The sequence below is a fragment of the Poromitra crassiceps genome (assembly GCF_964638095.1).
Source record: "Poromitra crassiceps genome assembly, chromosome: 14".
Taxonomy (NCBI): Eukaryota; Metazoa; Chordata; class Actinopteri; order Beryciformes; family Melamphaidae; genus Poromitra; species Poromitra crassiceps.
The window spans coordinates 29,151,864-29,177,687 of record NC_139633.1 but is presented as its reverse complement, the minus strand read 5'-3'; the positions used below and the strand labels follow the sequence as shown (position 1 = coordinate 29,177,687).

Sequence of the window (25,824 nt, the reverse complement as noted above, 5' to 3'; positions counted from 1 at the left end):
TCCCCCAGGTGATCAATAAAGTATCCATCTATCCATTTAATATCCAAAAGCTTAACTCTGACATCAGAGTTGGAATTTCATTGGTTAAAAGAGGTTTCCATAACCATTTAGATCTTAATTCACTACAAGAATCGATAAAATCCACAAACACGAGTACATGAAAGTCTTGAATTTTATTTAAAAATATAACAGAAAAATATAACATGCTAAAACAGTATTAAACACTTAAGACAACATTACACAGCCTAAAAATGATTTTAAAAGAAAAAATTACATAAAAGGGAGAATAAAAAAATAAGAATAAAAGAATACAAAATTAAAACTAGTAGTTCTGTGGTCGGAGCGGCAGTTTGGCAGACTTGTTCTTGTTTGTCTTTTTCTGAGGAAAAGAAAAGAGGGGGGGAAAAGACAACAATTATAGGCTATTACATGACACAAGAAACATGTACAGCTGAAAGCCTCAATTCAGTCATAAAAACTTCTAAACTGATTTTGAAGGCATTTTATGCCATTGAAATACAGCGAGTGCTTCCCCGCCGAAAAGCGGACTTCCTTCTCAACCTCCCTTTACTCGCTGTAAAAACTCATCTTCCACAGTCGATACATCAATCTGGAGTTCCCACTTTCAACTGAACCTTCTGCCGTTTGTCTCACCTTGAAGAACGGCACCCTGCTGTTCTCGTTGATCATGAGGGGCTCGTTCTCCACGTGTTCTGTGGCCAGAGTGTCATCAGCAGGCTCCTCCTCCAGAGAGTCCTGCACAAGATGGACACGACGACAGACAGCATGTTTACAATTATAACACTGCACTCCATCCAAACTGACAGACAGCATGTTTACAATTATAACACTGCACTCTCTCCAAACTGACAGACAGCATGTTTACAATTATAACACTGCACTCTCTCCAAACTGACAGACAGCATGTTTACAATTATAACACTGCACTCTCTCCAAACTGACAGACAGCATGTTTACAATTATAACACTGCACTCTCTCCAAACTGACAGACAGCATGTTTACAATTATAACACTGCACTCCATCCAAACTGACAGACAGCATGTTTACAATTATAACACTGCACTCTCTCCAAACTGACAGACAGCATGTTTACAATTATAACACTGCACTCTCTCCAAACTGACAGACAGCATGTTTACAATTATAACACTGCACTCTCTCCAAACTGACAGACATCATGTTTACAATTATAACACTGCACTCTCTCCAAACTGACAGACAGCATGTTTACAATTATAACACTGCACTCTCTCCAAATTGACAGACAGCATGTTTACAATTATAACACTGCACTCTCTCCAAACTGACAGACAGCATGTTTACAATTATAACACTGCACTCTCTCCAAATTGACAGACAGCATGTTTACAATTATAACACTGCACTCCCTCCAAACTGACAGACAGCATGTTTACAATTATAACACTGCACTCTCTCCAAACTGAGACAAGTGGAGGTCTCCCCGCCTACCAATCATCTGGGGATTCCTAAATGCAAGATAGTTGCTGGAACAGCGGAAAGTATAGTCACTAACAAAACCTCCACCCTGTTAGGCATGTGTCGATTTCCGGTTTGACCGGTTCGGTGTACGAGCCCAAACGGTTTGATCACGTGTGAACCGAAAAAAACAAAAAACGTAATAAAAAAAATGTGCCAATCCATTCTGATTGCACTATTTTTCGTATTAGCCTCTTCTCAAGTTGCACTAGAATGCAAAAGTCTTATTTTGTTTATTATGTTGATGTTTGAAGAAAAGTTCAGCTGACTAGTTATGAGAAATAAAAACTGTGTTGTTAGTTAAATGGTTGTGCTTATTTTAATTCAGTGTTAGTGCTGGTTGGCATACCAGCTTAGAGGTGCATTATCGCCACCAACTGCACCATTACAGTCATTTATGGGGTACACAAAAAAAAAAATGTAAAATTCGATATACCGGTTTGATAAGTTTTTTTGGGGAATATCAAACCCGTTTCAAATTTTTCAAACCGACCCATGTCTACACCCCGTTACATTTTGCCAAGGACACACATCAGCAGAAATAACGCTCTCCCCACACTGACCTCCGTAGTGAAACAAACTGGTGGAGACAGAGAATCACTTTGTAACATGGAGAGAGCTTTTTAAAACCCAGAAAATGACCCAAGGACAAATTCCTAATAAATGGGGTTCCGTGGTCTAATTGGTGTCAGTTTAGGGGTCCTTGGCGTGAAAAGGTTTGACAACCACTGATTTAGAGACTGAGAACGGAGTCTAAATGGAAGCAGGATGAAGGCTTCTGCAAAAGGGAAGCACAGAGAGCAAGTTGGAGCAGAAATGGCCAGTGAGGGGTTTGTAAACTTAGTGATGAAGCCAGTAAACCTACAGGTTCAGGGTGGGACAGGTTCTTGTCCTCCTCTTCCTCCTCTTGCTGCAGAGGCTGCAGCTCGTCCTGCCTCCTCCCGAGGTCCTCTAGCAGCTGTTCTCGGCCCCGCGGGGTCTGGAGGCGTGTGGGGAACACAAACTGCTTCCTCTGAGGAGTCGCACCTGATGGAGAGGAGCAGCACAGGTTAGTGACTGGGACAGCACAAGGTCACCTGGTGGAGAGGAGCAGCACAGGTTAGCACAAGTTCAGATCACACTTCAACTCACTTTAGTTCACTCATTATTCAAAAACAAAAAACTGAGAACGTTCGAACGGTGAATTTAGAGATGATAATACCAAACATTTGCTGGGTAGCTTCACAAAATGGCAACATTTACTTATTTTCCTTTCTCATGAATGAATACTTTTTTTTGGCTGCTGGTCAGACTAAGGAAGAAATTTGAAGATTCACTTTGGAATTGACTTGTGATGGACAATTGCCTTTATTTTGAAATTTTATGGGCCAACATAAACGATTAATTGGAAAACATCAAATCAAAAATAATCTTTAGATGTAGCATTATAAGAAGCAGTACACACAAAAACCTATGAAGATACAAATTGCTAGGAGGAAAAAGGAAAAGCTACTTTACCAGTGGGGGTGTCCTCCTGCAGCTCTTCCTGCAGGAAGCAGTGAACAGTGCGGCTGCTGCTCTCCACCTGACTGTGCAGCGCTGCCCCCTGCTGGTCCAGGATGTCCCGGTCCAGAGCGCTCTGTTGCTGCAGGGCCAGCAGAGCCTGGGTCACCTCCTTCTCCCCCCCGGACAGCTGCTCCCCTGCTGCCTGCAGTGAGGTACTGCAGCACTGCTCAAACCTCTGCACGGACAACACACACCGAGGTGAGGTTACACACAGAAGCCTGGTTAAAACCGGAACTCACATTCCACATTCCATTTGCCGTTTCTCTGCGGTTCCGTCTAGCCTCCAGCCCGGGGCGGGTGTTTTCAGAAAATACAAGTGTCCGGGCCAACCAGGGAACTGCCTTGTAGTTGACATCGTAACCGGCCAATCAGGAACAGTAACAGCTGCCTCCATGGCTCCCCGGCTCAAGCGGTAACATCAATGTTCGTCGAGTTTACAAAGCCATAAGAGCAGTTATTGCAGAAATAGACTCAATACTAACAATTAAACAGGAGTATGCAAAAGCGGAGTTTCTCGCCGGAAAATACGTTTTCGGCGTTCTTCTGAGTGTATTTGGATTTAGACCTGATGCCGATTGGCTGAAGGACTGGATTTGGTGACGCTGATTGGCTGAATGAGTTGTCTGGGAAGTACTTCCACCGACTGAAGTTACTGTGCAAAGCTTGAACTCCAGATGTGAGTTCACGGCAGAGATACTCACAAGTCATTTTTTGCAAGTCCAAGTCAAGTTTCAAGTCTTTGAGCTAGAGCCTGACCGATATATCAGTCGGCCAATAGCAGATATATCGGTATCGGCCGATATGTTTGCCATATAGCAGATATTAGTATTTTTGAAAGTTATAGACAGCATGTGTATATTTTATTATTTTTCTCAAAAGTTATATATATTTGTTCAATTTGTGTTTTTGTATGTCTGGTAATTTATAATTATTAAATTCCCAGTGAAGTTGACAGTTTCAGTCATTTTGGACAATAAAGTTTGTTACACTGTAAAATATGGTGCCCACATTACATATCTCAAGTCAAATCTTTGTCGTGTTTTGTATTTGAGGGACTATTGCAAAAAATGTGTGTAATATAATTAAGCAATATAGCATGAGAGCCAGTGTGTTGTGCCAAATATATGCAGCCTCGTGGGATAACAGCTGATCAGGGGGATATATTCCACAACACACGCAGCTCGAGTGCTATATTGCTTTTATAAAACGGTTTCCAAGTATGATAATATAATAATAATAATAATACTATAAGTCCGACTCCGACTGGCATGTCATTCTGATAGAGTCAGTTGAAACACTACTGTAAGGCGGGACCGCAAGAACATGCGGGTGATTTGATTGGATCGTTCTGGAGACTGAAGTTGACATTGGCCAATCCTGGCGCTTGCTGAGTAGCTGAGAGCTTTCTGGAAACCCCGACAGGCAGCTCAGCGCAGCGTTGCATTCTCAGCGCTTGCTGAGAAGCTGAATGCTTTCTGCAAAGCCCGACACCAACTAACGTTACGGGGTTAAATGCGGGGTTAACAGCCTTTCTTTTGCAAAGAAGACATTAGCCCGCATCTATTCTTGTACAAAACATCATTTTCTGCGAAGTATTAGTAAAGTTATAAGCGAAGATCGATTCACAAGGATCTGACAGCTGTCTCCGCCATTTTTTTTTTCTACGTTGTCATTTGAGGTAAGCCTTATTATTACTCTCTTAGTAAGAGAGTTGCCATGGCAACCAATAACCCATGGCCATGGGTTATTGAACTCGGTTACTGGAATTATACAATGGCTGTGAACCAATCAGATTGCTTGATTTGAGAGAGCCGTTTTATAATGTGTATTATATAAAATCTAAGAATAACGGCCGATATATCGGTATTGGAATTTTTTAATCCCCAATATCGGTATCGGCCCCAAAAATCCAGTATCGGGCTCTACTTTGAGCTGAAGTCCAAGTCAAATCTCACGTCTTTGAGGGGCAAGTCCAAGTCAAGTCTCAACATTTTGGTCACAAGTCCAAGTCCAGTCTCTTATGGATGAGCACTCTATCATCTGCTGCATGCCATCCAGTCTGCTTAGAACACTGCATAGCTAAAACTAAAGGAATTCAAAGCATGTACTGTATTATACACTACACACCCCAGGGGATGGCAGGGGGAAAATGGCCAAGTACAATTGGGGGGGGAAATCAGGGCTGGGGGAGGATGTCATACTCATTCCATATCTTGATTTGCTTTGAAGATTTTATCTGGTGTCCAATAGGATTTATGCGGATAGACATTTGCCCCTACTAACTAGGTCATATAGATGAAGATTGTTGCTCAGAGCGACAGATATCTGAGATGTGAGGAAGGGCGCCTACACGCTTTCCATTTTAGAATGACATTTTTTCCAGACACAATCTACAGTATGTTCTTGACTAGATTTGATTTTGGTGGATAATTGAAATAATGCAAGCGGCTGGGTAATAAGAGCATCCCTCTATCTGAACATTATTCTACTGTGGACTCAAAGTGGCTACAACAACATAGTAAAAAGCTAGAATTGTGTGTCGGACCTGAAACACATTTTTTCATTCAAGAACGGGAAACGATCAAATTAATTTCTAATACTTTTCCGTACTTGCGTTGGAATTTACTTCTGCCAAACCAAAAACAGAATGAGGACAGACAGAATAGATGTCGGTAAGCTTCCTCCGGTCCAGCCGGTTACCTGCTGCAGGGCATGAGCCTCGGCGGAGTTCTCTCCCAGCAAGGTGAGCTGGTGCTGGGCTCGAGTCTCCGCCTGCTCCCTGGCCCTGGAGCTCCACTGCAGGTCCCGCTCCACCAGACCTGGAGGGTCAAACACAGACAGGCAAGTTAGCAACACTGCAGCTTTAATGTAAACCGTTCATGTACAAACTGCTACATTCAATTTAAAAAAAGATTTTTGTTTCATCTTTTCAGATCAGTGACAGACAGGAAGGAGCCCGCTCACATCCAATTAACCATGTAGGAAATGCAGAATGGATAAACCAGGGCTTCTCCGACATGATCTGACAGTTGCCACCAGCAGAGCAACTGGACTTTGGAATTAACAAAATCTGCACATACATTTCCTCAAATAGTTTTTTACCGTTTGTTTATTTTATTGTCCATTTACTCCCTTGAAAAACATTACCCTTTTTGAAAAGGTACATAGAAATTAATATTGGCAGTGTAGTAACAGTAGTGGAGTAGTGATTAGTCACCAGAGAGGGAGCTGTGGAGGGTGGAGCTGTGTTGTGTGATCTGGGTGAGCATGTCCTGACTCTGCTCAGCATTCAGACGGAGAGAGGAGGCCAGGGAGGCCGGGGAGGAGCAGAGTTGCTCAGCCTGGGCAGCGCCTGGCTGCTCCAAGCTGCTGCACCGCCTGGCGGCGGGACAGGGGAACAACAGTTGGTATCAGTTATTTTTACACTTTCAACTGCACAGAGGAACAAGGGAGTGCAATAATACAGCGTCAACCAATCATTTTGAATCAAGCCATTAGGGTTTTATTTCAGGCAAGCATTCTTTATCGGTCATCTTATTGCATGGCTCGACATTAACTTTTTGAGGCATTTGCCCCTTCGGAAAAGTCAAATTATCTTTCACTTGTCCAGGCACCAAAGTCACAGGCACAAAGTGAATTTTGAAAAATTGCGAGCGCCGGCAAATATTGCAGGGTTTCCTCTATAATAGAGGGAATATATATATATATCAGCGGTGGCCCCTGCTAAATCCTGGACACTGCTGCATGAAGTCAGGGCAGCTACTTTAAAGAATATAAGCTAGCTTTAATTTGCTGTCACAGCACAATTCCATTTGTGTAATTTTATAGTTTTGATGTCTTAACTACATTCTAAATGGTAAAACAATATATAAGAAAAATATGGTGTCAAACCTTTTGAATGGTAGTGTGGATATATGCAAATGTTCTAGGAGAGTAACGTTGCGAAAGTATAAATGAAATAACATTTTGTTTTTAGCAGACCTGGCCATGAAAAGCAGCACAAAGTTACAGATGCTACAAACAAATACATTACATTAAATAAATTACTCTTATAGAGAAACAAATGCTGCAAAGCACATACTGTTATAGAAAAGTAAGTCCGTGCAATTCTCCAGCAGGTGTCGTTGTGCGACACACGTCCCCCCCTCCTGGAGGAAGCACTGTTTTGCAGAGATTGGTTGAATTTGCATTAATTCTGCTGGAGGGACTGGGTCGTGTTGGACTTACGTGATGATGTCGTGCTCAATGGCCTGTAGAGGTTTCTGCAGGGCCTTGGTGGATGAGTGCAGGTCAGCTGTCCCCTTCTGGGATTTCAAGGCCAGCAGCTCCATCTGGTTCTGCAGACACTGCATCATCTCCTTCATATCCTGAACAGTAAGACAGTAAGGGACCATACGATATGCAGACAGACACTGCATCATCTCCTTCATATCCTGAACAGTAAGACAGTAAGGGACTGTACCATATTTAGGTGGGGTGAAATATGATAGTGTTTTTTTTTTTTTTTTTTTAACAACAAAAAACATGACGTCAATCACCAAAAACACACATACGCACAAGCCATGCTTAGCAATACAAAATCAAAACATACATATGCATAACCATAGGTCTAAAATAAACCATAAAAGAAAAGAATAAACAACAAATAATTCTAATAATCAATTTCAAGTTACTTGGCGTTTGTCTTCAGTTTTTTGTTGCATACTAGGCATTGTTATTGACCGCTGGTACAAATGTGTTCCATAACGCACAGAATTCTGTCTCGTTGCAAAGTTACCCAATGCATTCTGACTCACTGTTAACGAGTACATATTCTCGGCATTATTAGGCAGCATGCGATTTCTTTTGGCATATTTTTTTAGTGGGGGGGGGGGGGGGGGGGTCCTATCTGGAGGAAACCCCGGGGGAGCACAGGGAGAACATGTAAACTCCACACAGAAAGGCCCTTTTGAGGAGCCCACCTGGGCAGTAGGTACTAGGAAATGGGGACACACCCTGAGCGCCCCAGGCAGGAATCGAACCCAGGACATTCTTGCTGTGAGGCGACTGCGCCACCGCGCCCCCCCCCCCCCCCCCCCCCCCCCTATCGTGCATGTGATTCAGGGGCTGTAAGAGATCAAATCCTCTGGATCAGGTGAGCTATAAACCAGAAGCTCAGCTGCGCAAGTCCATGCAGGAGACCCATTCAACAGTTGAAATATCAACAAATTGCAAATAGGCCTTTTTCTCACAGCAGCAGGCAGGAAGTAACACAGATGCACCAAGACATTAATTAGGGCTTCCAACTCGACATGTCGGCAGTTTCTTACCGCCTGTTGCATCTCCTCGAACTGTCGGATCTTTCCCGCCAGGAGGTCATGTTCGGCCTGCAATGCGCCCAGTCCGTGGATGGAGGCCTTCCTCAGACCCCCCAGGTCATGAACCAGGCGACCGAAAAACACTCCCATCTCCTTCATCGCCTCCACCTGAGCGACGGGGACACTTTTTAAGTAGCGTTTCATCATTTTCAAAAACACTACCTATCCATTTGGGAAAACAGTTGCATGCAATACAAGAACCAATTATGCAGTCGTATGTGAAAATTCATTGGTAAATAGAAATAGCGACCACTGCTCTGGCCTGCCCCCTGGAGGAAAGGACAAGCCAAATGCAGAGGACATATTTCACCGGCCACAGTCAGCATGAGTGTGTGTTGTGGCCGCATGCATGTGTTGTAGTGTGTTCGTGTGACAATAAAGACGGGCTGCCGTCTGAAATCGTGTTTCGTGGTACAGTACATTTTTTCTACACACAACTTCAACTCCTTTTTGTCAAGACAGCGCTTGAGAAGGAGCGGAGTGGATTTATAGGAGATGACTTGTCCCCCCCCACACACACACATCACGACAATGTGTAAGTACAGGAGAAGGATGTGGCCTGAGAGGACACAGGTGTCAAAGTTTCTCATCGCTGAGCAGAGTTGACTTTGATGGGCCGTGGGGGGGGGGAAGACAGAGTCAAGTCAAAGTGAAGGGACCAACCTGGTGGACGAGCGCTTGCTGCTTCTCCACTGAGGCCCTCAGAGTTTGGCTCAGCTCCTTCACAGCAGACAGACCCATCAGAGTCTGGGACACCACAATCTCCCCCATGTCCCGATTGTGCTCCTCCTACACACACACGAATATTATCAATTAAATCAGGCTGCCAGTCAGTGTTTGACTGTTTTGAACTCATTTGGACATCGAATTCAAGATGCTTCCTATGAACATTACTAGGGGTGCACCGATCACGTTTTTTTGCCACCGATCACCTATGGGAAATATCTGCCCAACCGATCATCGACCGATCACCGATATATAAACTCCTCAAAAAAAGTTTGGAAACGTTATTTCGGTCGATTATTTCTCCCCTTTAATAATACCAATTGACATTGTATTTTATATCGTTGGAAAGCCTGATTAGTGATAGGGCTTTTTATTTTATTTAAAAAATATATTTTTTATTTTGTAAATAAATATCTGCAATCAGCCGATCGCATAGTTGAGGTCAAAATCGGCCGATACAGATTGCTTGCCGATCGATCGGTGCACCCCTAAACATTACCAATTTGCATGTTTTGGGGTAAGACATGACATTGGTCCAATTAAGACACAAGGGTTTGTTTCTTTTCACTCAATCTTGTCAATTCAATAATTCCCGGTAAAAATCATTTTGAACTTAAAAATCTCCATCACTGGGAGCTGAAGCATACAGAGGAACTTGGTTGCATTCTAATATAAAATACTAATACAAGTATTTTCATGGACATCCATTCATTTTCAGAAAAACTTTTAAAAAGGTCTTATTTCACTCTAGTGTACTGTACATGTTGGGAATCCAGACCGTTAAGCCCCGAAAGCACTTAAGCATCCGACGCTCACATTTTGAAGACGCACACCTGGTTGTTTTAAACGGTCGAACACACACGAGAAATGTTATGAGGCGCGTCAAACTCACTGCCTTGACGGCCGCCCCCGACTCCCAACGCGTTTCAAATGAGGACCCAGCAGCGACCAAAGCTGTCTCTCTCCCTCTCTCTTTGCCTGTTTCTCTGTGCAGCCGCTTTCAAGTGGTCCCACCTGTCTCATGCTCCCCCAAACATATTTCACAGCACACTGCTTGTTCTGTGCTGTTGGTATTTGGTGTCTTGTACCTGTAGTGTGCTATAGGAGCGCCCATTAATGCGTTCAGTGCATTCCGGGCTTTACGAGCAGACTATCTACTTTAGAGTCAAAACCTGATACATCTAGGGTTAGACTAATATTTCCATTTGGTGATGTGGGCTTGTTATTGGGGGTATATATTATATATACACAGTATACTAGGCATCTCGCGCTCGATTCCTAGGCTCGCCGAGCTGTGTATGTGAGCTGCAGGGCAGGCGAGGCAGCCTAGGAACTCGATTCCTAGGAATCAAGTGCACGAGATGCCTCCTCATCTGTAAAAGCTGCCAGAATATGGCCGGCTCCTCACCAGCAGCTGCAGCATGCTGTCCTTGGTCTGTTGACACAGCGCCTCCTGCTGCTGGACTTTGTCCCTGCAGCGAGCCACACTGTCAGCCACTTTCTGCTTGAGTCCGCCCACACATGTCTCCACAGTGGACAGAGCTCCGCTCAGTGCCACCTCGTTCACCTCGAGCATTCCCCCTGTGGAATGCAAAGAGTAAGAGGGCGCAAAACAAAGAAATTAGATGGAAGATCAAATCATAGATAAGAGCCAAGAAATAAATTTCCATTCCTGGAATCGAAGATCAGGCTCTACAAAAGGCAGTCCCATCAACATTTTCTGCTTTCAAAGTGGCTGCTATTCTGATCAGCATCAAATGTTTAGAAAGCAAATTTGATTTAGAAAATCTAAAATAAAAGAGCTTCTAAAATTCGAATTGTATTGGTCAAAATTTGGGGTTATGAATAAAAGATTTTATAGCAGTTTGAAATGAAAGTAGTTTCCGTAGAAAATTTGACACTTATCACTAAGAAAAACCTCACGATTAATTGAATTCATTCACATCTTTTTATTTTGACTTTTACCAATCAATGTTTTCCCAATATATAATTTTGGAAAGAAACCCTTCAAAGAAAGTTTGTGAACGCATCTCACAATTTCTTTATCTCCTCCTCTTTGGTCTGTAAATATTTCAAACTTTCAGCTACAGACTCTGCCCACTGCACAAGTGGTCCAGTTTTTAAACACTAAAGTTGAATGACATGAGCGCCTTCCAGCTGCTTTGTTAGCAGACATGTTTGTAGTCTTACCGATGGCCTCAGAGTAGTGGCTGAGCATGCTGTTCTGCTTAGCTCCATGCTGCTGGATGGAGCGCTGCATGCAGCTGAACGCGCCGTCCATTTGCTCAGCAAAACTCTGTTTGACGTGCACGTTCTGCTGCTCCAGCTAAAGGTTACATTAAATGACACTTCAAACACTTTCTCCCAGTACTGATGAGACATTTGTCCAAAGTCACTCAAACATGAAATCACAATGTCCTGTAGAGTCAAAAGTGTTTTAAGACTTGATCGTCAAATGGCATGAGGACCGAGTTGCGTTTTCCTTATTCCCAGGCACTAGTGCACCTATACCATATATATATATATATATATATATATATATATATATATATATATATATATATATATATATATATATATATATATATATATATATATACACCTATATACACACATATTGTGTGTATATATACATATACACACACACACACACACACACACACACATATCTATATACATGCATATATACATCAACATTTCAGGCTAAAAGAAAGCAGGGGTCACCTGTTTCTTCCTGTCCAGTTTATCATGAAGACCTGAGACGTCTCTGGTGCTGACGTCCACAGTGCTCAGCAGCTAGAAAAATAAAAATAAAGGTCATATTACCAAATGTATTCTGCTGTAGTAAGTAAAGTAACTAAATTAGACACTTGATCGCCACTATCCCTTTTCATCCAAATGAACAACATGGTCACTTTGTAGCGACCGTTTTAAATTACCGTTTACATTCTAGCAGCCGATGCCTTAACTAGACAAATTATTTGCGTCTCAGAAATACACATCACGCACAGTTAGCCATTTCTGCACAGTCACTTTGTTGTCACTGAACTTTTCTTTATCACATCCTGGTTGTATTGAATCCTGGAGCCCCCCCCCATATCACATGTCAAATCATATCGGAGATAAGCAGATAATAAGCAGGGATAAGTCTCAGGATCCCCAGTAGTGGAGTGGTGTCCCACCTGGCCAGCGGTGTTGTACAGCGTTTCCTGGGCGGAGCTCAGCTCAGAAGAGATGAACTCCTCCTGACTCAGCTTCTCTTTGGTCTTCTGCAGGTTTCCGTTTGTCACCTCCAGCCTGAAACAAGTCTCATTTAGTTTCCAGGGATGAAAAGTAATGGGAGTGAAGAAGGTGAGATACCAGGGCAGACAAAACCACCCAGTGGGGATAAAACGATAATCAGTTAACCGTACCGTTTCAAATTTTCATTATCTTTAAAACCATATTACCGCCATTACAGCGCTTTGAAAAACACAGTAAACACTGTTCATCATCAACCAAAGTTAGCAACATCCCCCCCCCCCCCCAATCATTCCCGTTTGGGATCAAAAAAGGTGACTATTTTGCATCCCTGGTTTCATCACCAGGTGCCAAGAGGCGTTTATCCATTACGGTGGAAACACACCAGACGCTGAAGCGCACCGTTTCCTTTCGGTGCCCTTGTTAAAAGATTAGACTGCTCAGCGCCGGCTCGCTGAGTGGTCTAATCGAATCTAATTGATGGCGGCACTTTGGGAGCTGGTGTGTTTGCAACCGTCAGACTGTGTTGCCTTATGTTTGTCCACTGCATACAAAATGACTCACTGCTGCTGCTTCTCATCCAGGTCCACAGCATACTGCTCCAGTCTGCTCGTACTGTCCACAAACAGCCCATTCACCTGGGGAGAAACAAGGAGTGCGAGAGCGATGATCACGGAGGCGCGACATACGCCGGCTGGCGGTGGCTCTGGTCCCCCAGCTCCTCCAGTTGTCGAAGTGTCCTCCTTGGGCAAGATCCTGAACCCCAAATTGCTCCCGATGGGGGTATGAATGCGTGTGTGTGCATGGGTGAATGTTAACAGTGAAAAAAGATACGCACATCCCAACCAGTTGGTGCTGGACCTAATAGAAACTGCAGTGAAATAAACAAATAAAGGCTGCACACTGTAGCTCCCATGGGTGAATGTAGGCACATGTTGTAAAGCCCTTTTGAGTGGTCGGTAGACTAGAACAGTGGTTCTCAAATGGGGGTCCGCGGACCCCCAGGGGTCCATGGCACTTTGCCAGGGGGTCCGCAAAAAGTTTTCAAGTTAAAAAAAAAAGTTTTTTTTTTTTTTTTAAAGAAAATGCTACATGTTACTTATTCCTTCTCAAACTACTTCCTACATGGTGCTAGTCTATCAAAATATCTTGGCTGTCATTGATTGTGTTGCATAGTGGTTTTCTGGACTGTTGACAAATTGTGATATTGTAAGTCGCTTTGGACAAAACAAAAGCATCTGCTAAATGACGTAATGTAAATGTAATGTAATAAAAAAATATATATATATATTTTTTTTTGCAAAATCTTCATAGTTCAACGAAAATAGTTTATGCTTTAAATCTAAAATGGTTCATGGATTACATTCTAATAACAAACCTATCAAATTAAAAGTCAAGCACGTTACCGTGGAAACAATTAAGCTTAGCCCAAAATCACAAATCAGAATGAGGGGGTCCCCGGTATATTTTCTATCTTGTAAGGGGTCCTTGGCTGAAAAACATCTGAGAACCTCTGGACTAGACAAGTGGTATATACCACGCAGAGTGCTGTGCAGCCATCGGGAGCAATTTGAGGTTCAGCATCTCGCCCATGGACACTTTGACATGCGGACTAGGGATGTTCATCAGTTATCGAAAATCAATAATTGATCGTTAAGGAATGGAATCGATCATGTGGAATTCTTATCGATTTTGTTATTTAAAAAAAACAAAAAAAAACAAGACTAGGTTTGGGTGGAATTCGTTCCTCCTCGCCCCACTCCATTGCACAGCCGACTAACATGAGGTGGAGCTTCATATAGTCTCTAGTTTTCTGGCTGGGCACGGGCCTTTGTGCCAACAAAACTGTTTTAAACATGGGGAATTCACACCGGCATGCACCGGGGACAGCAGAGTGTTGGAGAGGAGACACATTGAAATAAAGAGTTCATTGAGGAGAACACGTCTTTCAGATTTTCTGCCATAGGCATTCATTTTGTAAAAAAAAATATATATATATATTAATATGATCGATAATCGATAATTGATCGTTAATTTTCCCCGATTTTCGATTATGGAAATTTTTCAAAATGAACATCCCTAATGCGGACTATAGGAGCCCGGGGATTGAACACGGACCTCTTTTATCCAAAGCGATTAGTGGACGACCTGCTCCACCTCCTGAGCCACAGCCACCCCCCAGGAAAGATAAATAAAAAACATTTCCAAGATTATTATGGCTTTTATACAACATTTACCTATGGAAAATAGTCATTAACTAAATGTGATAACGCCAAACATCACTCATTTTTGAGTCTCATGTTTTGGTTCCAGTCTCAATGAACTTTAAATAAATGAATGCGTCTTCTGAAATGGTGCTTGACAGAAACGGTGGGTCGGGTACCTACCTTATTCAGTTCCTCCTCCATGGCAGCAATCTTCTCATTTAATTCAGATATCTGCTCCTCCTGGGAGGTGATCTGACCAGACATGCTCCTGACAAACAAACACAGCTCTGATGTTTCTACACAACAGCTTCAAGCAACACCACATGATGGGTCAACATCTCATCCTATACTGCATAGAGTACAGCAGGGATGCGCAGTGTTCCTACAGCTTTGCAACAGTAAAAATGCACTTTCAGAGCGCTGAGAGCAGATGGTTGCCCATGACACAAGAGTGGGGCAGAGATGAACAGAGAAATGGCCCTTTTCATTTCTCAGCCCGTGTCAGTCAATCCGGTCCACTACAAATTCAAGCATATTCCGAACCTTGAAAACATAACTTGTTAAAATCAAACATTTTCCAAACTTTCAAGAGTTTGTACGAACCCCTGGATGATGCATTTTTGTAGGCTGACCCAGTCCCTGTACTTCCTGGTTCCTTCTTCTAAAAGTCAATGGGATTTTGTATGGGAATTCTAGTGAAATGTCTGCAAGGTCTGTGGTTAACAAAAGTTAATGAAACGGCAAACTTTGTGTTCAGCATTAAAATGTTTCAGAAAACGCTTTAAAAGTCAAACATTGTCCTCGTTCGTGAAGATTCTCTTGCTGAACTCGAAGTTTCGCCATTACGTAAACTTTTGTTAACCTCAGAACTTATTTTCGGCGTTTTATCAAAATCCAAGGAACCGGAAGTGCGAACATCAACGTCTTCCCGACTCATTCCTGCGGTACTCTATTTCCCCAACTCTTCCCGTGTCTGTGTTCCCGTCATGTGACCTACTCATAATTGTCAGCGGACAGGTAAACTCCGTTCTTGTCGCGAGCTGCGGCGAGGTCGCGCTTCAAACGCTCAATCTCCTCCGTGTATTCCTTGGGAGGAAAAACAAAGAATTACAGTCAGCATTTATTTGAAGATGCTATATAAGATGATGAAGCTCAATTTGAATGAAGCTCAATTTGAATGAGGCCGTCACATGCAAGCTGTATTTTAAAACGGCAGCCTAGATGCTGTGGCTGGCAGGTACCTTGATCAGTGTCCTCTTTGTCATCTTCTGGTTGACTTCAGGCTTATTCATGATGTTCTTTGCACGGCTGGCATAATCCAGGGTGCTCAGACTCTCCTACACACAGAGCACAGCCATAGAAAACGACAAAACAATGAACTTGCATAATTTGTCCCATTTTCTAAAATCATGAAAAGTCCATCCGTCACGATTACCTACATGTAAAATGATGGGGTCATCACTGTGCAAATCAACTGATCCCAGCAGTGATAAGTTGCACTGCTGCGAGGGGCCGTGTCGGCAGGAAGCATATTTGTCTTTTTTCTTCAGGTCGGGGGTGCTTTGGGAGCCCTTCGAACGCGCACAGACACAGTGCACGCGGAGGAGTGCTTATTGTTGCCGTGGAGAAAAGTGACATTGACGAGCAGCGCTCTCCCCCGATAAGTTTCACTTTTTTCTGCTTGAGGCACCCAGAGCGCTCCGCCCCCCAAAAAAACACTAGCTGTCGAGAGCACTTCCAATCCCAGGCGCGGTGCTGGGAAGAGGAATGTTTGTAGAGCGTCCGTACTAGGGATGTTCATTTTGAACAATTTCCATAATCGAAAATCGGGAAAATTAACGAGCAATTATCGATTATCGATCGCGTAATAATAATATATATATATTTTTTTTTACTCTGGTCTGGTAATAACGTTGCGCGTTCTCGGCCAGCTATAATGGCGATGCCGCTGTGTAGTAAGAATATCAGACACTAGCGCTGTGGCCAGGTAAACAAACATGTTACATGTCAGGTTACATGATGTAAGGCAATCGGCTGACAGCACAAGAGTCAAATCAACAGGCCTGAGCCTCACTGAGGTCCGCAGACCGCTGGGTGTTTGTGTCCCCGGCGCATGCCGGTGTGAATTCCCCATGTTTAAAACAGTTTTGTTGGCACAAAGGCCCGTGCCCAGCCAGAAAACTAGAGACTATATGAAGCTCCACTTCACGTTAGTCGGCTGTGCAATGGAGTGGGGCGAGGAGGAACGAATTCCACCCAAACCTAGTCCGGGAAATAAATAATAATAAATCAAAATTCCACATGATCGGATCAATTCCTTAACTCATTGAATGCCATGGACGGACATGTTCGTCATTTCAATTAGTAACGTAGAGTGCCAAGGACGGACATGTTCGTCAATTGCGTTTTTTGACGGTGGGGCGTCGATCAAAGCCTTCTGCCTCTCCTGTACAAATATTATAGCTATTGGAGGTCTATAACCTATTTTACAGAACCCTTAGGTGGCGACAGTGCTCTCCAGGTTAACAGAAAGGCAGAGAAAAACAGAGAATAAGTCATTGAGGAAACGGAAATCACATCGCATCCGTATGCATCGATATGCATGAAGCGTTTTAACGTTAGATGTGCCTGCAACAGGCAGCAGCCAATCTGCTCCCACAATTGAGGTCCTCCACTGCTGCGACAGCCCATTCGCATGATCATCGTTATTATTCTCAACTGGAAGCATACAGTAGTAGCCGGTGACAAACACACGCGGAAAAAGCTGGATGTCGCCGCGCACCCTTCACAGTGCAGTCAGAGCAAACTCAGCAGAGAGCCACCTCCCATACAGGGAGGAGTGTGCAGTTGAGGCGAGGCGAGGCGGGGCGGGGGGGGGGGGGGGGGGGGAGAGCAGCACACAGCCACACAACACCCAGACAGACCCAGGCAGCAGGACAGGGTTGGCAAACGCAAGCCAGAATATCCGATGCCCACCAGCAGCAAGAAGCTGCAACCAGCAACGCACGCAGGGGCCAGCTAAAATAACCATATATATATGGTTGCAGCTAAAAATATTATTCTGCCAAACAAAATTCCCTGGCCTAAACTGTTTTATTGAAGGAAATTATTTTTGAGGTGTGACTACATTAGAAAAGATTAGCTTCAGAGTCAGTGATGTGCTTGAATGTTTAATTTCACAAAAGGCCAATTATCTCAGCTTCTAGGAAAAAATTACTGTTTTTGGATGAATCAAGCTATCTTCTCCGGCTCATAACTAAAGAACGGAAAATGGGATCAATAAACTTTTTTTTGCAGATGATAGAATAGAGTCTCATCGTTCTTTGTGTGTGTTCAGTGTTTACAGAGTAATATCACACAATATTCTGTGGGCCTCGAGAAATCACTGAAAACGCTCTGAAACTCTGGCACTGGGAGCGTCCGTTCTCCAAAAGTGGCTGGCACTCAATGAGTTAACGATCAATTATCGATTTTCGATAATTGATGAACATCCCTAGTCCGTACCATAGAGAATGAATTGCAGAAAGGCGGGGCAGCTGAAAAAACGCTTCCCGTTGACACGGCCACCAACACCACACTTGTAATTATGTCAGTTTTTTTAAATCACTTTTCATAGTAACAATGAACGAATCGATGTGAAAAAGGAGGTATTGTGCAGCACATCTTCACACAGAAACAGAGCGTACCTCCATGTTGCTGGAGGATGGGGACACGGTAGCGATGATGGACGTTTTGGTGCGTCCGCCCAGAGAGTCTTGCAGAATTCTGGTCAGCTTGGACTCTCTGTGGGCAACACACACATTAAATATTCACACAATCGTATGAATGATTGGGACATTTACTATTTTTGGTTTAATCTGCATGCTCTATTCAACTGACACAACATAAAAAGCCTGTCAGTGATAATCAGACCTTGCTGTGTGAATTAATCAACAACATTAACTGGTCATGTCATCTCTGTAGAGAGGCGGACTGAATGTGAAGCAGGAACAATTCTAAATGGTCTTTCCTTGTCGTTTCATTCATCAGACATCTACTGACAAACTAATACAATTACAGCAGGACAGGAGAAGCCCAGAAATGTCAAAACACCACAACCGTAACGACTAAAGTTGGCTCAGACTACAGGAGTTTGAAATTCCTAGCCGATTTTTAAATCTGGCTGCGTCAGACGCATAAGGAGAATCGTCACAGATCTTCTGCTCTATAGTCTCAAACACGCACACACTACAAGATTTGAAAATACTGGAGCACCACACACTAATGGATATAATTAAGATTATCCTGGAGCAATGGACAGAAACAAACTGCGTTGACGCCCGTACTCCGAACCGGTTTCGATTTTGGACCGTCAAATGAGGTTCCAGCAGCGACCAAAGCGCTGCCTGATAGACAGGTAGGACTATTTTAATTACCGGTAATAATAATTGACGGGCATCAAATGAGGCGTGTCAATTAAGGCTTTCTGTGCGTTTGGGGCAAAAGCGAGTCTGGGCAAAGAAATGGTTGGGCATTGTTGTTGACTGGTCACGGCGTGTGCGGGAGTCGCACGCAGCAGGATGACGCACTTTATTCGCGCCGATTTTCAGTCCTAAATATCAAACATGTTTGATATGATCGGGACTGAGGCGATGAGGCTGTGAGCAGATCTGGAGGGTTAAGATTGGATCTGCAAACCGCTCACATTACCAGATAATCTGCGCCAACATCGGGACCGACCAATAAATCGGGGTATAAATCATAAAAAAAAAAACTCCTGCAGTGTGAGCCAGCCTTAACTTACTGTGGTGATCCACGGTCTCTCTGAGACCCGAGTTGAGGACCAGAAGGACAGAATGTAGGGAAACAGTGGATGGATGAATCCAGGAGGCAGTAATGGAACATCAAGGATGCCAACTGCCATAAAAGCGCACAGAAGAGGAGTGAAGTCTACCTGTAGGGGATGTGCGGCCTCTTCTCCACGAGGGCGGTGATCACTCTGCCCAGCGTCAGCAGGGATTGGTTGATGTTTCCCGCCTCTCGAGCACGCTTGTCCACCGCACCCGAACGCCCGATGTTCTCACTGCCAGCAAGATCCACCTGGAGGGAGGTTTACATTGCTTCAGTTCAACAAACTGTTGTAGGTTCATATTTTCAAAAATGCATCTACTTAATGCAACTAGGAGCAAGATTTTTGCTTGTTATGAAACAGTCCAAATGTAATAGTGATGCCTCACATCTTACCTGTAACAGCAGATGAGACCAAAGCAGAGTGAAACAGCAAGTGCTATCTTGTTGTTTTGAGTCTCTCATGGTCTCTCTCCATCACAGATAGATGCGGAAGTGAAACTAAACGGTTTTCGGCAGCTGTAAACCGTCACTAGGCAAAGCGAAACGGTTTACGGCCGTAGCAACAGACCCAAAACAGCCTTCCTCGCTACTTCAAGGGGCTTTCTACTCTCGAACATCTCTTGTGATATTCTAACAGTTTGTTTGGAAGTAATGTTTTTAATTTAAAAAAAAAAAAAAAAAAAAAAATTGTGGCTGCCGCAAACCATTTTGTTCGTCCCGATCTGCCCGGCCCGCACACAAGACTATAATCATCAATCATTCACTCGGCATTGGTCTCATTTACTATTACAGGTACGATGTGAGGCATTAATATTACATTTAGACTGCTTAATAACAATCAAAAAGCTTGCTCGTAGTTGCTTTAAATACTACTGCACTAATTGTTCAAGAGACATTTGGAAAACTTATCGAAAGGGATTATTACCAGGTTGAGCTTTCCAATCTTCACTAGCTCCTCTCCATCCACAGTGATCTCTTTCATGTGTATAGTGATGGAGAACACTGAATGGGAGCGACTGCACAACACAAAAAAAGTGAAACTATGAACAAACCAAAAGAGTCGCCTCTACATCAGATTATTTTGTCTACGTTTTCCAAGTGTATTTCCCAAATGAATGAATGAATGGCTGCTGCATCAGGTACCTGGAATAAGCATTCATGAGTGTGGATGCAGTCTTCCTCTTGGCTGCTCCTCTTTCCAGGAGCTGGTAGACCTCATCCTTGTTGTGGACAGTCACCTCCTCCAGACCCTTGACCACCACGGCGCGCTGAAAGACACAACAGTTAGGACTAGACAACAGTAAGGACAGCAGTTTCCCCCCTGCTCCTCCAACACTTTGTTGGCGGTCACTTTGTTGGCGGTCACCTTGTTGCGCGGGTCGTCGAACAGCTGCAGCCGCGCGCCGATGCCCTCGCCTGTGCTGAGCAGGTCGAACAGCTCCTCGTTGTAGATCTCCAGCAGGGAGACCTTGATCGAGAACTCCATGGAGTTCTCAGACAGCTTCTCAAAAATCTGGTGGAGGGTTCGGGGAATGATGCCGGCCAGAGGGTCCTGACACACAAAAGCACCAGTGAGCAAGAACAAAGAAAGGCGGGAAATCCTAGTAGAGATTAATGGGAGAGTTAAGGACCGTGTGTAGCATTTTGGGCATCTCAAAGTTAATTCAACGTTTTCACTTAAAAATTAAGCTACTCTCAATAGCTAGAAACAATTTGAAAATCATTTTGGCCTGTCATGATTCAGATCAGGTAAGCAAACGTCAGATTGAAATTATTTAGTTAAAAATGATGTAGTTAAAGTAGTGGAATTGGAACAAAGCTCCAAATTACATGTGAAATAACAGTTTCCTTGTTGTTGTATTTTTGGTTTAACCCAATGATCCCTGATGCAGCATTTGTGTGTGTATCCCTTTAAGACCGCGAACCGCGTATGACGCGGTCTTAAAGGGATACACACAACTGGGGGATATACACGCAAATGCTGCATCAGGTATCAATGGGTTAAGGCAAGTACACAAAGATTCAAGTGGTTAATTGATGTTAAAATAAGACACCTGTCACATTTAAGACTAAAATTAAATAAACACACATCATCATATACATAAATATATACACTTATTTTAAATGGATTGTGTATGAAGGTACCTCTTCCCAGGTAAACTGTTCATCCGGACTCCTCTCGCCCTCCATGGTGAAGGTCTTCCCTGTACCAGTCTGCCCATAGCTGGAGAAGAAGGCACAGTTTAGTTTACATAAGACATTCAGCCAACGCCCGTACGCAGAAGGACCAACAATGAATTCAACAGAAGAAATGAGCTTTAATTGCTCCGTTGAACACAGAAAACAAACCGAAAAAATATTCCTGTACTGATTACTGAATAAGAACCACAAGCAAAAGAAACAAAAAAAAAAACATGTTAGTTGGGTGATTCATCAATAAAAAAGACCTCACATAGAACAAAGAGTTAGTGTTTCCTCTACAGAAAATATGATTTAAATAACAGAACCAAGCTAGATTCCTATCTAAAATACAATCAATAAGTGGCGCCATACTGTTCAGAAGAATGAATGATTTTTATATTGTGATGAAGCTACTGAAGGACAGCAGTTTAAGCACCGCATCCTGTACTAGAACCATGACCCCGACAGCAATTGGACCGCTTACGCAAAAATGGTACAGTTGTAGCCAAGGATGACTTCATCCAGGATCGGGCAGACGACACTCCTATAGACCTCGATCTGCTTGGCTGCTGGACCAAAGACCTGGAGACACGGTGCAGAAGGAAAAGTGGACAGCAAACAAGTTCTCGTTTAACGTCTTGCCATTTTTATCTCCAAAACACCTTACAGCCCACCCCCCCCCCGCCCCCACCTTAATCTGCTAAGATTTCTGCTTTTAGTGGTTTCATTAGAGAAAGTGTATGAAACCCATGACCAAAACAGTCCTACATTCTGTCGTTACTTATGGATGGAATTATAGTGAAAATAATTAACCCCTTTTTGCTGGGGATCCCCTAGAACGCCCTCAAGGACCTCTTGGGGTGCCCCGGGCCCCACTTTGAGAACCACTGGTTTAGGAGAAGTCTGCAATGGTGTTAAAACACCACAAATGTTTTCTGGACTCGAAAAAAAATTGATCCGTCCTTCCATCGGCATGGGGGTGAGTAGATGACTGAATTTTCATTTTTAGGTTAACTTAGTATCCTTTAAACCGGGACTGCGACAGATCTGCGTCCTCTTACCATATCAAATTGGTACGTCTTCTGTGTCGTTTTCTCCTTTACCGACACCTCCCCTCTTCTTGAGTCGCAGTCCATGATGGCGGGGCTCTTGCGCTCGGTGCTGTTAAAGGGTCTGGAAACAAGACGCAGGAGACAGACTCAATCTGATTGGTTTGATTTTCTGATGTCAGGAAGCCAACTCATTTGTCCACAGCTCACAGCATCTTGTGCAACCCGAAAAGTCGACAGATTTCAAAATTGTACTAGGTATGAGAGTAAATTAATATTTAACATAGCCAAAAGGTGTAGCAGCAGCATTATGGCTGGTGTTAATGTCCCAGTATGTAATTTAAATCTGCAGCAAATATCAAACAATAACTGTCTGTAGCAGTGGTCATAAGCCCAAGTTTACATTAATGCAATCACAGGAGTTGGTGCAAGTTAAAGGTCATACACTGGAAAACAGATAGGCCTACTACTAAAGTTTAGCCTGACTCCGCCAGATGGGGGCGGCATTGTTCCACAAATTTGTGAACGAACTTACATCCATCTGGCAGCGTCAGGTTAACTAAAGTTAGCTCCAGAGTGAAAACCTCCAGTGAGAAAATACTAAACTCTTGAGCTGTATACACAAAGTCCACGGTCATCTAAAATCAATTTAAAGGGGCTTAGTGGCCATAAAGGCTCTTTACATGTCAAGTGTGTGGTCTGTTGCCTTTCAGCTAGAGCTATTAACATGATCCGTTTTCCATGGCTTTGTTTCCTGTTCCCAGTGAGTACCTAGAAACCAGAGGACTTCACTACGTTTCTTAATCCACCACCAAGTGTTATTTCAGATGGGGATCTATGATCGGTGCAGACAGTGTGTGTGGAGCTGTGGACAGTCAGCGGCATACAGGAAACCTAGCCCCAGCAGGTCAACAACAAACAAACATGCCATGTTCAGTGTGTTTCTCTCACCATCCATGTTAACGTTAAATTACCTGCATCTCACGTAGACCTGGATGTTGCTGCCCTTCTCGTCTCGTTTAGCGCTAACGATGTTCGACGCCATCGTTGAAGTTGCCTTCCTGTAGCGTTAAACAAGTAAGCAAGTAGACGGAACAGTGTTGAGCTTGAGCCTTGCGGTAAGGTGCTATCGATAGCATCTCTTAGCTAACTCTAGCTAGCCACATCATCTTTCATAATCCGAGACTAGCCGCGACACGCAAATGGATTCTCCCTTACAACCATTTGCGTGTCGCGGCTAATCCGAGACTACTAGCGTTATAATACACGGCTCTGATCCGAGAGAAATGGTTAACAACTTTTAGCTACTTACCAAAATAACGCTTCACCTTGCTTTCGCTTCTTTTTTGCGAGTTATTTTTGCTATGGTTAAACCACACACAGATCAGTAGTAAGCAGTGGCAGCGTCGTTCCAAAGCACAGCTGTGTTCTGTCTGCGATTAACAAACTCTGAAGGCTTTTTAAACTGGAGGCGTGAAGCATCACGGGAGTAACAACATGGGGCATGCTGCGTTCATGTGCTCTCGAAGTTGTCGTAAAAAAACGAGATAGACAGGGGAAATTCTGGAAAATTCACGTGAACGGCCGCTCAAGTCGGAACAACAACTCGGAAATCAGCCAAAAATGTTGGTACAAGAGTTGCCGACCTGTCGTCATATAATATGATGGCGAGATGATTTGGTTTTCTGATTTCGATCATTCTGATATCGCAAGCAAAGCACGTGAACACACAAACGTCTGAAGAATGACTTGTAGCCTACTAAAATAATAGTAGGCCTAGTACGATAATAATCCGAAGAGTACTTGAATGCACCATAGGCTACAACATGGCGGAAAGTCCATAATTCTTAATTCTTACACTAGGTGGCGACATTGTTTTTTGACTGCTTTCTGTATTAGTTGTAGGCCTACTGTATCAAATTTAGAATACAATTGTAAGTAGCAGCTAGCAATATTTCCATGTATGATCATACAAAGCAACTCACAAGGATGGCCTAACATCTTATTACAGAGCATTCCAGTGTTTTTAACTAGCCTATATTTTCGAATAAAAATGTTGAATGTGCTTTAACATTATAATATCAATTTTAAAAAATCATTCAAACGCAATAACACAAACTCTCATCCAGATACATTATCCCCCTCTCATTGTGGTGAGCGCATATGTGCACCACAATCACAGTAAATCTACGGTTAAAAGTACACACGCGCACACACACACACACACACACACACACACGCACACGCACACACACACACACACACACACACACACACACACACACACGCACACACACCTAAAGGGTCCAATCCGGCCCACTTTGCAAAGTGTAACAATTTCACTGAGAAGTCCTTCAATCCAATGTGATGCACTTGTGAAGGATAAGAGGTGCCAGGTTTCAGGAGCAAGTTCAATATGAAGCAGCCTATTCATGTTTTCCTTGTGCATCACTAAATGCTCAACTGTTTCATTACCCTTGACTACAGAGAATTGCACAGTTGTGTCCATTGTAATGCCCAGTTACAGACAGTAGATTTGATCATTAGTTTGATGTTAGCTCAGATCATCGTGCTAATCCCATTGAATGTGCACATTTTGAAAAGCATTGTTTGTCTGCATCTGCCAGCCAGTGGGCCGTCACGATAAGAGCAGGGATGTGTTAATTCTACTACAGGGGAGACTTGCTGTAGTGTAGAAAGTGACTTCCTGGACTTCAGCTCCCACAATTCTCCACTTCCTGGTGACCTCTCACCTCACATGCACACCTGCCAACAATCCAGACTGATCAGAGCCAATCATCCCTGCTGTTGTATTTAAAGCCTCAGTTTGTGAGGGCACTATTCTGCTAGCCTGCTAACCAGCCCCAATGGAGGCCATATGAAGAGTGCTGACAGCTAGTGCGATTCATATGGATAGCCTGGTCTCCAGCTACCAGCTACTATCCTGACCTTCACCTTTGTGACAGAAGTAAGTACCTTTGTTGTATTAGGTTTGGTTTACGCTACCGTTGAACTATGTTACCTGTTAATATGCACACGTGTAGGATGTTCGACGCAGTGGTTGGCGTTAGCTGTAGCTGATGTGTTACATTGATGTCATTATATTCATATTGGTATAACGCTAGGCCTATTCCATTCTGGACATTAACAAAAAATACAATGTTAGTTT

The 25,824-nt window shown here is 43.4% G+C and overlaps 1 protein-coding gene across 1 annotated transcript; it reads right to left on the bottom strand.

The window, feature by feature from the left end:
- Window positions 1–276: 276 nt before the first annotated feature.
- On the bottom strand, window positions 277–24,100 carry kif11 (kinesin family member 11). The gene is made up of 27 exons (XM_083650464.1): window positions 23,968–24,100; window positions 23,630–23,716; window positions 22,668–22,779; window positions 22,091–22,188; window positions 21,571–21,649; window positions 20,792–20,977; window positions 20,569–20,693; window positions 20,351–20,441; window positions 19,529–19,674; window positions 18,282–18,378; window positions 15,837–15,932; window positions 15,593–15,681; window positions 14,776–14,863; window positions 12,953–13,026; window positions 12,331–12,445; window positions 11,873–11,944; window positions 11,339–11,474; window positions 10,557–10,729; window positions 9,086–9,211; window positions 8,375–8,530; window positions 7,293–7,432; window positions 6,283–6,443; window positions 5,766–5,884; window positions 3,018–3,240; window positions 2,386–2,546; window positions 655–756; window positions 277–379 (listed from the first exon to the last, which is right to left on the bottom strand). Exons 2-27 carry the CDS (start codon window positions 23,698–23,700, stop codon window positions 323–325), a joined length of 3,093 nt encoding a protein of 1,030 aa, XP_083506590.1. The 5' UTR covers window positions 23,701–23,716; window positions 23,968–24,100; the 3' UTR covers window positions 277–322.
- Window positions 24,101–25,824: the final 1,724 nt, after the last annotated feature.